Raw genomic sequence first — 14,000 nt, 5'->3', positions numbered from 1 at the left:
CATTCTTATTATTTTACAAACTGTTGCAACAACAGTTTGCCTGAAATAAAAGTACAGCTTTGGATCTGGCAGCCTCATGGACTCAAGACTGAAAAGGCGGCTACTGGAAAAATTTAGCTTAAGAGAACATATGCCAGCTCCTGCAAAATGTCATTTGTATTAGAACTGTAATAAGTCATACTCATTGCGCGCTGCAAGGCTTGTATTTCTGCAGCAATGAAAAGCACAGGAAAGAATCAAAGACTTCATCCAGTTCTAAACAAACTTGTGGACAGTTTAAAAATGTTTAGGGGTGGAAAGTTAGAATTTGTAATAACTTCCTTTTGTTGAACATGTAGTAACTTTGTATGAAGACACGGTTTCCTTGTCTGGACATCCTTACACATGTTAAAACACCCCTGGAAGCTGGATTTCACTTGTCTGTGGACTTTGTTTCTGCCATCATAGTAGTATCTATTTTTAGGGTTGACAACAGTGATAATCACTTAATCCAGGAATCCATTCTGACCCTGAATGACAGACTGGCTTTGCAACAGCAAATCTCGCATCAAAAAGTCTGACCAGAGAAGTCAAATAGCATCTCTACAGCTTTCCCACGCTTCATTTTTTACTGCGAGAGAAGTCTGGCTGAGTAGTCTGGTATCACAGGACGTGGTAAGCAAGGATACTGCAAGAAATCCTTGTGATGCTAATGACTGACAGCACACAAGATGCAGAGAAATTTAAATATATTTGAAAAATACGCATAGTTTCATTCAACAAGGAAGATGTCTTTCCTTAAGGAACTATTTCAGCTCTTCAGACAAGTGAGGAATGTAAGTTAAAGCTCATTTAAACTCTTCTTGTCAGACACTGCTATAGATACAAAGCTTCATCATGGCTCCAACAGAGGACACGTGAGCAATCACGTGTCTTCAGAGTGTGTCTGAATAATGTTCAATGATTTCCAATGCTTCTTTTGTGCACTCCTCAAGATGCAAATGGCTTGCTTGACATAACATTTTAGCTTCATTCTACACATCCCATACATTATCATCTTCTTTTCTGGATTATGCAGAGGTAAAAGGATATTTAAATTCCAGTAAGTTTCAGAGTTTATTAAACAAAAAAACATTGCCTTTAAAAAAAATTCAATTTCAGTACTTTCCAACATCCACATGCAGACCTGAAGATGAAAAGAACCTCTGATTTTAAGATTTGTAGTACAACTTTTTAACCAACATCTTAGGTAGCAAAGTTGTGTGTAAACTGAAAATGCAAATGCTGCCTTGTTAATTGACAGCATCTATTTTTATACACCTGTATAAATATCCATTTATTGCTAGCAGTGAAGTAGGGATTGCTGCAGGTTTCCAGTTTATTTTACTTATTATTAAACCCCAGTGTTTTTTCCTGCAGTGCTGGACAACTTCAGTAGTCAATAACAGTAAAGTGCAAGTTTTCTAGAGTACTGGTGAGCCATACGGTGCCTTCTGTGAATAATCCATGTGCTTTCTGACAAGCCTCCACTTTCCCCTGGATTCTGAAGGCTCTCAGCCATTATTTCATTAGGCCTTTGGATACTTAAACCAAGTGCTAAACCAACCACCAACAGCGCCTAGAGTCTGTGCCTCTTGGTGGAGAAGAAATATTACGAAGTGAGAACCACCACTTTCTCTATTTTTGGCTGCCGACTTGGGAAATGGATCTAATGCTGGGATGAAGACTGAAGATTAGCTTGCATACAAGCGTGATTGGATTAGTGGACACACAGAAGGATACAGGAAGGGCAAATTCCTAGGACATGACTTCTACTATGCCCCAACACAGGAAACACCTTTCTTTCAGGGCAATCGTAGTTCCTTTCTCACATCTCATCCCCACAAACAGAGAAAGTAGCTCATACTCATGCCTCAACTGTTTTTCTTGAATTCATTCACTAAGACCTAGTTAGCAGGACTGCTGATGTAAAAGCCAAGCAGAACTTGGGACATCAGACTCACAGGTCACCTCTACCAAACAAATGATGGTTACCAACAGGAATAAAAAAATACAACCAGACATGGAAAAATACCGAGGGAAAAACACCTTGGTTGCTTTAGGTGAAAACACAATCGTTCCCAAAGAACAACAGAGCAGCTGGGAATGCTTCTGCCACCGGCTGTCCAGCAGAGCACAATGACACATATATATCACTGTGAGAAAATCTCAGCTGTCTCAGGGAGTGTAATGCCTTGCGTGGTTTTTAAAGGAAATCCAACATTCATCAGGAAACCCAAGTTGAGATCTGAGCTTTAAATACCTCAGCAAGGGCACTCAAGAGAGAACTACAGCTAGAACACCACTGAAGCTAGATCAACCTTAAGCATGTCTAAAAGGCTTTGACTGGAGTCCTGCAATATAAATAATTTCAGTCTGGCATTTCTAAGTTCCTAGATGTCTTTTTGGAAGAAAAAAATTGTGATAAGTGGAAGAAGGCTATGACATATGCCACTGATTAAATCTAAAAAACAGTACACCAAAACCAGAAACAAACAAAACAGATGTAGCCAACAAGTTTTTCAGGAATAATAGAGATGTAGCTTCTGTCAAACTCAGTTTCTTTGGCGGGAAAAATGGATGCCAAGTGGTTTGACCACTGACCACAGGGAATATCTGAGACAGACTGATACACAATGCAAATAATGAAAGAGAAGAGTTAAAGGATGGCAGGGTAATTAAATGTCAGCCTCTGTAGCTTAATGGGAAACAGATCTTGTAAAAAGACACAAAATATACTTTCATTAAAATACACGTTAATAAACATAGTTACAGAGATTCTCTCACACAGACTTCTATAAAACTATTGATTTAGGATCACACTAGAAACTGGCATACGCAAAAGAAACGGTGCAACATATTAGATTAAAACTGGCTTATAAATATGAAAAATAACTGTTGGGAAAATCATGATCGGATAAGGTAAACCAGCATCTGTTCCTGAGCCACTGCCAAGGGAAGTTTGAAATAAAAGACAAGTTCAACAATGTAAGTCTGTAAGACTTATTTATTGTAAGACAAAAACAGTGGATAACGATTAGCCAGTAAGTCAAATTAAAGTAATATTATTTTTTTAAGCTTATGCTATGATACATATCCAAAATTATATTACCACTTACATTTCCTTCTACAGAATTACTATCCCACTTAGAACAAAGAATGGCTTACTAAACACAGCCTTCTATATTTCTTTTTCTTTTCACCCTTTACTATATGGTTGTAGGGCTAACTTCTGGCCCATCTGTCCTGAACATGTAGTCCTATTTGCTATATTTTTCTGTATTTTTGTAATTTGTTACAAAAGTAGCAAGAGTTGCTTGCAAATAATAATCTTCATAGTACTACTGTGAGAGAAGATAAGAACCACCATTTTACAGGGGAGAAAATTAAGGCCAAATATCTTCCAGTTTCAGAAATCCAGCCTGAGAAGCCCAGATCTGCTCAAAACACAGACCTAACTACAAAAGTCACTTGTAAAAGTGCTGAGTCGCCCTCAACTACAAAACGAAATGCAAATATTTCCCATTGAGCCTTCAAAAGCCACAGAACTAGTATCTACTTACTGAAAACTGATATAAGCAAACTGTCCAGCATCAGACACTAAGCAGTAGATACCTTTATCTCAGAAATCTGCAACTGCCTTAATTGAAAGAATCTCTTCCCTTTTATCTCCTTCATTCACTACAATGTGTTCCAACTTTAACAAACAGGGCCACAGTGTGACAAATAAAAGCCTCCTTTACTACCTGCTGATTTGTGACGAGGGCAACAATCTGTACATATACTAAATGATATGAGTCATCTGGAAAAATACTATGCAATTGCGTACTAATGTCATCCTGTAATGCAGAAGTACAAGAGCTTACATTTAAGTGCTTAATGCTTTTAATTTTTGTTTTAGTAGATAGCATGGCAAAGTGTTTGGGTTTTTTTTTAAAGCTGTTGGAAAAAACAGTTTCTTTCATGCTGGCCTGCATTAAACCCAAAGTCAGCTACGAGCAGGGCTGCAACCTCCAGACCTGCAGCACAGAAACCCACCATGAAAAGGCGTAGGTAACACTTTGCAGTGGTACTTCTTCCTTCTCTACTACAGCTTACTACAGAGCAATTTGTAACTGGTATTTAGAGACTTCCTGGTAACAAATGGACCATAGATTCAGCACCTGAATTGCAAAGAAAAATATTTTGCGGTGGTTATAACCCACTCTGCCTGCATGCAATCTGAATTTTAACATGTCAGCAGTTTATTAGAAGGCAGAGGAAGACAGATAAACTACTTAACTGTGGCCCCTAAGCTCTTGTGTTAATTCACGCATCTTAAGGCTGAAGGCTGCACAACTCATTCTAAACAAGTTCACTCTTCCCACCTGCTCTCTGAACATCAGCAGGGATCACAACAACAACCTAATAAAAAAAAACAAGTTAGCTCTTGCACAGATGATCATTAGAAGGAAAAAAATGGAGCAACCCTTACCACACTCAGTGCACCAAACATATTGCAGGAACAGCACTGTATAAGTGATGGCTGAATTTGGAAAGTAATGCCACCAGTTTCAATACAAAAAAAAACCCCAAAATCTAAAAAGCATTATATAGCTAAGTCTGGATGGATTTTCACATGAGCAGAACATGGCATCTATCTGCCATTTTGGCAAGCTCCCTATCACATTTCTAAAGCTAAAGAAAGCTAAAAAAATGGACACCCCCCCTTATTTCCTCTAATAAAATTTTCTCAAGCACTTGAATTAAATTTCTCCAAAAAAAAAAAAAACCTTTTCCAAAATAATTCAGCCAGAGATAGGCCATTGAAAATGGGAAGTTGCAGAGCAGAAGAACTAGAAAGCTATAAGCAACTGAAAAAAACCCCATCTGTTTGTCTTGTGGAAAATGTTAGGCAACCTTAAGTACAGGTGGCACATTCTGAGCCAGCTATAAGAGAGAAAGGCAAGTTACACAAAGCAATCCAATGCTTATGCGTCGGGACTCCTCCAATCATGCATCTCAATACAGCCAAATGCAAGGTCAGACATCTAGGAACAGAGAATAGAGGTCACACTTACAGGATGGAGGACTGAACCCTGGAAGTCAGTGACTCTGAAAAGAACAATGGATCATATTGGATAATCAGCTTAACCTGAGCTTGCAGCCAGCTTCTGTGGCAAAGAGTCCACAAAGACATCTTGGATATTTACACAACAAAGCAGCAAGTAGAAATGAAAGTGAGGTACTATCTCTGCAAACAGCATTGCTGGAACAGTGCTACTGGAATATCCAATGCTTGTAATTTCACCACCACAAAAAGATATTGAAACAAAGAAACCTTCAGAGAACAGTCGCCAAAAACCAAACCAACCACCACAGAAATACCCTCACAATGAGAATTCAGAGCTTAATTTCATTTCCTCAAGGAAAGCTTAAGCTATGGTCTGTAAGTAGTAAAGGAAAAAACAGAGAGCTTACTAATTGAGTAGATGACAAAACAAATGCAAATACCTGGACCCAAAGCTAGTCAAATTTATACAGTAAAGGTACATACTTTCAAGTAAGGATTAAGATTAACTGAAAATCTATTTGTTAACATGATTATCCTAAATCTTCAAAGCAAGATTATATGTCTGAAATACATCCTTGTTCAAACACAAGTTATGGACCTCATGCAGAAATTACTGAGTCAAACGTTTGGTCTGTGCTTTACACTGATGCCTTTGGGCCCTAAAGAATATTCATCTACTCTGTAAGGAATGTAGAGAACAAACCGTAATTGCCACTCATGGTTTATCTTCGGGAGAAACAAGCATGAACTTTCCATCTCTAAAGCAATTTTTTAAACAAGGCTTCCTGAGTTCCTCAATACACAGAGAAATATTCACCCATTAGACATCAAAATGCATTACCACATTGGCTATGGTCAAGTATATAATTTCCAGAAAAAGAAAAATACAATACTTGCTTAGACATCTTAACACATAGTAGGTAGAAATGGACTGTTGTACAAAACTGTCAAACACTACACTTCCTCTAAAGGCTTTCTTACAGGATAGCCTTGTTCTTTTCTGTGAAAGGAAAACAAAACCAAAACAAACAAAAAAACCACCAACCCCACAATCCACCACATATACACACAAAAAGCACACCACCGTTCTTAATCTTTACCTGTTCCTGTACATCTTCAAACTCTGAACTAAGCAGCTCTATGAAGATGGGGACGGCTCCTGCTTGGATCACTATCCGAGTCTGAAGTGAATTTCCCGAGGCAATATTTGTCAGCACCCACGCAGCTTCAAACTGGAAAACGAAATACAAAAGAAAGTTTACTAGGAGCCTTCTGTGCCACTCCAAAAATGAAGACTAAATGTCTTTTAAAGACAGAAAGAATTGGTGTAGGGACAGCATGAGATACTACTAATTAACATAGACAATTTGCAAAGTAAGAATCAGAATCATACAGTTAAGAGTTATTGATATCACTCAAAATCAAAATTGCAGAAGTTCCTTAAGAGAACAATTTCAGGTTTGCTGTGGCTTTTCAAGTATTATTTTTTCCTATGCAATTATATTACCTTGGGTCTGGTTTACTGCCTTTCCTTACTGAGAACCTCTACAGAAAAAATTATTCTTTCCACAAGACATCCGATACCTGCATTCACTGAATCAGCAATGATATTCCTGAAGATGCATGAATAGATACTGTTTGACAAAACTTTTTGGATATAAAGCAAATAAAAGCCATTTAAAAAAACAAACAAACAAATAAAAAAACCCACAAACACTCCAAAATAAAAAAAAGAAAGGAGATTAAAAAAAAAGAAAAAAACAACAAAAAAATCCAAACAAAAAAACTTTTGTGATCACAAACTGGTAGAACTCTGCAACTACAGCAAAGTACTCTGCAACTACAGTACAAAGTACTCTCCAACTCTGGTGATCAGTATTGCTGCCAAGAGTTATTAGTCTACAATGTTTTTATTCAAGACTTGAAGCAAACTGAGGTCTTGAATCAACACTACACATCTTGTGATTTACCTTCTTTTGTAATTTATTTTTCTTTTAATCTCAATGTGCAAAAGCATTAAGTTTTTAAGCTGAAATGCAAATTTTAACACTTCCCAATACAGATCTCAGAAAATATAGATTCCAGAAATCTAGACTTTTGGTAAATTTCTGCATGCTTTTCAGTCCAAAAATTATTACACTACACTAGCAAACATAAATCCTGTGAGATAAATCCAGAACCTAGAGAACAAAAAGACCGCTAAAAGTTGAAAAAGCAAAAATCAAGGAACAATAAAAATGGAAAGCTGCATGCTACAAACAACCAATTTTGACATTAGTAATGAATTTTATTACACTGATGTTGATCCAGCAGTATTCCAGTGAAAATCCTGATATACTTTCTAAGACTAGCTATCTCTGAACAGCAGCAAGGAACTGTATTTCAATTTTATCATAAAAGTAACTCCTACTAAGCAGATGCACAGAATCCTGAAATGGGCCTGAAATAAGAACTCAAATATTGAGCCTATCTTTAAGGCTTTTAATATTTAAGTGTTAATTATTAAGACTTCAGTTTTAAAAATACAATTAATCCTGCCCTGCTGACCAACTACAGGAGAAATTATCTTCTAGTAAGATGTGATCAGAATAAATGATTCCAAAATACACTGTTGTATAAAGAGTATGGGCTGCAATAAAGCAGAAACACACAATGTCAAAACTGCAAGACACATCGTTAATGAACTAGAAGCAAAACGTTCAGGACAGAGCTTAAGGCCAACATAAAATGTACTTGCTTTCCTGTAATTTTACTTTCTCTGAAGTGAGTATCCAGTGTTTTGCGATACGGTGTAGCAGGATGATTAGTCATCTTTCAACTACAGAGGTTTCTTACTCATATGTTAGAGCTCGCCCTTGGCTTCCTAATGGACACCATCAGGTTGAACTATTCACAACTCAGACTCACATTCTCACCAGTCATATGCCCATAATAGAGAAGAAACACTGTATAAACAGATTAATCAATTTAAGACCAAATAGCAGGTACCTCTCGTTGCTCAAACCTGTACTTCAACTACTTATAAAATAAGTTTTGATTATGAGCTAATCATAAGATCTCCCCATCTTTTGTGGAACAGAGTTCTGTTAAACTGAGCTCTTCCCAACATCTGACTAGAATCAAGGGAGAATTAGATGACGCCTTTGTGTGAGCACCACTTAACATTTCAGATGGCATAAGTTACAGAAACGTTCGCTGAGTGGCAGTTTCTCTCCTCCCTCTCCACCGTGGACATCTGATGCTCTAGGATGTATCAACTAAGGAACAGCCGCATGCAAAGGGCAAAGGATAGAAAAACAAAATACTTTATGATAATTAAAGTTAATTAACAGGAAGAAATCTCATCCTTTGGATGATCTTGGTGTCCATTTGGTATTGTTCTTTTTTAAGACTTCTCTCTCCATCACAGAAAGATTTTGCACATGAGACAAATTTACTTGTTCACGTATGATTTAAGTGATCATGGAGAAGAGGGGAGCTTTTTTTAAGTCTTGAAATCGCTTGAGGAAAAACAAAAAGAGAGGAAGCACAGCTAATGAAGCAAACCACTGATTTTTTTTCTACCTAATTTGCATCACCAAATGCCTTCATAATATAGGAAAATAGATACATTTATATTTGTATACCTGTAATGTACAGTTTTCTTTTCGTTTGAGGAACTCCACAAACCTGGCCACAACTCCTGGTGTGCTTATGACTTCATCTATTGGGGGATTTGGTTCTATTTAAAATAAAAAGCAAAGTTAGAAATATTAATTTTTTTAGGGAAATTTTCAAAATTACTGCCTCAAAATAAAATCCAATGACATACCAACTCCTCTTTTCTGAGAGCATGTTCTTTTTCCACAATACTGCTTTACCTTATCAAAAGGCAAAGGATTCCTGTATGTCGCCATAACTCCTGCTTGAATTCTGAGGTAATGAGGTAACATGACTTAAAACACTAACGCACCCAGTAATTTAGGCAGACCAATTTCACAGCAGCTGTTCCGTGAAGTTGCTCTGGTGTGCACACATGCAGAATTCAACTCCAGTAAATCAGCACACTTGAGCCATAAAGACACTGTTTACCATATTTAAACTTACATTACAGAGCAGAGAGACATCACACACCCCTTAGTACTTTTACAGATTTCAAGAACAGAAGTGACTATTACATACACCTAGCTGACATTCTGCAAAACAGAGCTTCATCCAGAAATTTCTGTATGAAATTCAATCTTCATTGCTGTCAAAGTAAAAACATATGCCAGAGACACTTCTACATTTTTCTCCAAGGAATTTAAGCTGCTTACCTTTAGAAAGAAGCTTTCGGAATTTTTGTGTGGCTGAAAGCTGCTGTTCTGGACTATTGGAGAAAATCATCTCAATCATATCGGAGGTGATGACTGCACTCTAGGATTCAGGTGGGGGAGACAGAGTAAGAGTAATAGAGAGCAAGAGGAAAAAGAAAATCTGGGATTAGTGGTAAAAAGGATACTACATTTGCTAAACCAGTATTAACTTTATCTCTTATTGAGTAAAAACCTGGACAAGACCAGTATGGACAGCAAATGAGTCATTATACATGTACATCTACATAAGCATCATCATTCTTGAGTGCAGTCTTCTCTGGAAGCCAAAGTTTAAATTTTACCTAAACTATGGCAAGAAAATTACTCTTCAGAAACTCTCACTGGTATTCTCTCCCCTTTTTTTCCTCTCTCCTCTAAAATAAATGTAAAATTGTCAGCTTCAACAAAAGGTAGTTTAAATTGGAATACCAATTACTGTTATGCAAGAACACCACTTTGATTATGCTACTGTTTAGATTTCTGCAACGTGTACATTTTGAGTCATTCTCTTACACCAAAATGTACAGGACCTGTCATTTTCAGGAGAGTTGACAAACCTAATGCTTGTCATCATAATCAGAGTCTTAAATTTTCCATAATACCAACGGCTTCCACTAATACAGCTAAATTAAATCAGCGACCTTTCTTATACCAGGTAAAATCTCACATTCTGTTCATCACACATGTAAATCCATGTAAAGAAGCATAAGAAAAGTCAGATTTTTTTTTTCTTCTACTTCTGATCTAAATCCTTAGATAGATCTGATCCAAATCCTTAGACAGATGACAATGCTGAAAATATTTAAGCTATGTTTGTAACAGCTCTCTAACAGCTCCAACTTTTGCGACCCTGAAATTAATGATATCTAAAATAATAAACTATGTAATGGTAGTACCTATCTCAATTAGGTAGGCTCCTTGCCTTACTTTTTAACCATCTATTCATTTCATAAAAGCTTCCACACAAATGACTAAATGGGATTTAGGAATTGTCTGATGTTTAAAGACTATCTTAAAGAGTAAAATAATATATTCTATTAGTGATCTACCACATTGTTTATAGGCATTTCTCAGTAATTTCAAGGCAGATATAACCACAAACAGAAACCAAACCCAGATTGATTTCTATGAAAACATCATTTGCATACTCTTGAATACAGGCACAAGCATGAAAATCAGTGGTCAGACTTTGAGGACTGCATTCTCCTTTACCCTCTCTGTTACAACCCGCATCCCTTACCATTTTTCTTTCCAGGGAGAGAACTGTGGTACAGAAACAAGAAGAAAGTAGAAAAGCCTAATTTCCACTAAGCATTTTTTTTGTAGGATGAAATTCCAGCTTGGAATGGAGTTCAAGGACATGTGCAGATAGACAAGCTAGGTCTAGCTGTGTTTCCAATGCCCTGGCTAAAAACGGTGCCACTTGGAAGTCAGCTAACAGAGATCTCCACCCAGCCACTTTTTTACTTTGTAAATTGCAATAACACATTGCCTGGCTTGTATTTTCATGTTCCAAGCATTATGAAATACAGATTAAAAAACCCCAACAACTCTGGGCAACAGTTGATAAAATCATCCATAATGGTAAACATCAAAAAAGGGAAGTAATCGGCCTGCATGGAACAATAATATTTTATTTAATTTTCTTGAAAGCATATCCACTGAGCAACTTCTCACTCAATCCATAACATTTCTCTCTCATGTATTCTGTTTCAGGCCAGTTCACTGAGACAGGTGTTTAAGAGCTGTCCATAAGCTCTTTGAATGTATTCCTTTCTCATCACTTACAGAAGTCATCTCCATGTTGTTCATCTGAGCCTCATGGAAGCCACCATCTGACATCACTTCCTCCTCTGCTTCTTCCTCAGCTGTTGCAACATTTCGACGTTTAAACAACTAAAGAGAGAAAGTATTTAATATATATTATATAGCAAATATATATACAGCATGTCATGTTAGGCTGCAATAAAAATGACATACACTATCACCTGAAAGAAGCTAGTATATTGGCTACAGAACTCCTCCTGACATCAAATGGAGAAAGTTTAGTCATGGAGTAAATGAAAACAGGAATGTGCTAGAATACTGGTTCCCAACATTTCTGAGAAATCCTCACTATTATTCCCTTCTCTTCATCGCCATCCCCCTCCAACTATGAGCTGTCTCTAGCTTCCAGACAACTTACTTACATCTGAGTGGCAGAGGATACTGGGGCTCAAAGATCTGAGAAACTGCTGTGTATAATAAACCTTTGTAGAAACCTGCAGAGGCTGGGGTAATTGAGTTACTGTGGTAAAGAGAAGATTTTGGAGGATTATCACATGGGATTGGTCAGATTGGTCTAAAAAAAAAATTATACTGAGATGAACAGAATTGGTCGCTACAACTTAAGAGACAGTACCCAGTTTGAGATGTCATGAGGAGAGACACAACTCTCCCCTTAATCCAGTTTTGCATCATTGGCAGAAACATTAGCAATGCTAAGATGGGTTTGGGAGTCCTGCTTGGCCTGTTGAGTTCCGGAAACAAGACTCCAGCATTGAGCCATGTCAGATTTGCACCACTGCAGACACGAAAGACAGAAACAGACCTGCTGTTACTCTTGTCTCCAGAGAAGATGGGGAGGAAACAGCATGCAAAACTGCTAGTCTATACCACCCTGACATCAGTGATAGGCATCCTTGTGGAATGCTATTCCTTCTAAACTCAACAGACATGCTCAAATACAGTCTTAAACCAAAATTTATATGTTGGCAATACATGTGAAAATTCAGAGGCTTGAGGTTGTTTTTGTGGGGTTATTCAGCTTAAAAAAAAAAAAAAACCCCTAGGAATTTAAACTTCTATGACCTATGTGCCAAATACATAAAAGAGAAGAACCTGCACAAGGTCTGAAATTGCAGAGCTGCAGACTGTCTTGCAGCTCCACTTTTATTCCACTGTTAGGACTAACAGTTTTCCTTAACGGGAGGAAATACTGCTGTACACTTTATTTAGCCAACCTGTAGGAACCAGATCCAAGGGAGATCAGATGCACAGATAAGAGAAAAAAATGACTCATCATTTTCCTAATTTAGTAATGGCTTTACAAATAAGATCAACGACATTCTGTGCTGCCAGTAGCCTGGAAGTGCTACCCGCAGTTACTGAGCAAAAATCAACAAGAAATACTGCAATTCCCTCTCAGAACTCTCCCCTGACTTTCCTTGAAAGCATCTGGTATTGACACTGTGAAAACAATGTTGAACAGAACAGATTACAGACTTGACCTACCATTCCAAACACAAGCATATTACTATCTTCGTAACTCCAGAAACCTCAACATTGATGAAAAAGGCTTATTATTACTTTCTTTGAAATTTAACTAATCCCTTAAAGCTTCCAAAGAACACAGCTAAGAACAAAAGGAAGAACTGTTCAGTGCTACCTGGTTTTAATCAGAAGATGGTTTTCATCATGTCTTATCACTGCTGCTGTTTCCTGATTAAACCTGCAGAACACCTGCCATGTTGCAAGGTGAATGAAGTAGTGAAAACTAGAAAGACACGAGCAGGTAGAGAAGCTTCGTTTCCAAGTATTTTTCTCAGTCATTTTGCTTCCAACGTATACTAAATCCACTACTCAAGGTACCAGCCTTAAGGGCATAAACATAGCATGAATTTTTGCAAATTCATAAATGAACTGAACCACAGATAGAAAATTGAAAATCACGTCAACAAATTATTTCTTCCCTCAAGAAAATCATCACTGTAACTTATAAGGACTTGGTCAGACCTTCTCCTCCTTCTGCTCTAGCTGCAACATTTCCTTTCATTTCACCCCAGCTTGCCACTCTCTGAACAGAGATTAGAGCCACCACAACTCCGGTAGCAAAATAAAAATAAAAATCAAAACAACCCCAAACCTCAATCACCTTCAGTGCAAGGTCAGAGAGCTTTGTTCAAATAATCTTTAAGCTGCTCTGGCCAATCTTACACTTTAGAAAGTGTGGAGCACTCAGTCACAGTTTTGTACCACCTGATGAAGAGGCAATAAAATCTGCAAGTGACTCTTGATTTCAGACTATGTATGAATCTGGCAGGGCAGGCACAACTAAGAAGGAGCTTCGGAGAAGCAAAGAGCTAGAGATAGTGTCAGACAAGACTGTTTAAGGACTGGTTACCGTTATCGTAACTGTAGTACAGTACCTGCTCCTCTCTCTTTTGCTTCCGCAGCTGAAGACCCTCTTCCTCCCGCCTGCGACGCATCTCGTCAGGGTTTAAAGATTTGTTCTTGTAGCTCTTCAGCCGGAAATTCTCTTTTCCTGAGGTCGTCATGATTCCTTTACAATGCAATTAAAAAGAGAAGTCAGAAAACAACTACTCTTCAACAAGACATAATTTTATATTCTGTCTTCATCTCTTAATATCTGTACCATGCACGTCCAGCCACAGTCCCCCTACATCCCGTCACGTAACTTCCATTAACTTAGAAAGCGTAAAGCAAAATTTCACAGAATTGTCACTTCAGTGTGCCAGTTGTTCACATGAGACCGACAAACATTCATTTTTCTCTCCGAGGCTTCAAAACACAAATACGTTAAATATTTTATCAAG

The 14,000-nt window shown here is 37.6% G+C and overlaps 1 protein-coding gene across 1 annotated transcript in view; it reads right to left on the bottom strand.

Moving 5' to 3' along the window:
• The window catches only part of KPNA1 (karyopherin alpha 1 (importin alpha 5)), a 38,969-nt gene extending 25,247 nt beyond the window's left edge, over nt 1-13,722 (bottom strand). Inside the window, exons 1-5 of the mRNA XM_009892577.1 lie at nt 13,593-13,722; nt 11,194-11,301; nt 9,367-9,466; nt 8,698-8,792; nt 6,172-6,303 (exon numbers count right to left, since the gene is read on the bottom strand). Of these exons, the coding sequence (XP_009890879.1) occupies nt 6,172-6,303; nt 8,698-8,792; nt 9,367-9,466; nt 11,194-11,301; nt 13,593-13,721 (564 nt within the window). The 5' untranslated portion in view covers nt 13,722. The remainder of the gene's footprint in view (nt 1-6,171; nt 6,304-8,697; nt 8,793-9,366; nt 9,467-11,193; nt 11,302-13,592) is intronic.
• Nucleotides 13,723-14,000: the final 278 nt, after the last annotated feature.

The sequence above is a fragment of the Charadrius vociferus genome, unplaced genomic scaffold, assembly GCF_000708025.1.
Source record: "Charadrius vociferus isolate BGI_N301 unplaced genomic scaffold, ASM70802v2 scaffold301, whole genome shotgun sequence".
NCBI lineage: Eukaryota > Metazoa > Chordata > Aves > Charadriiformes > Charadriidae > Charadrius > Charadrius vociferus.
This window is presented reverse-complemented; position numbering and strand designations above follow the sequence as displayed.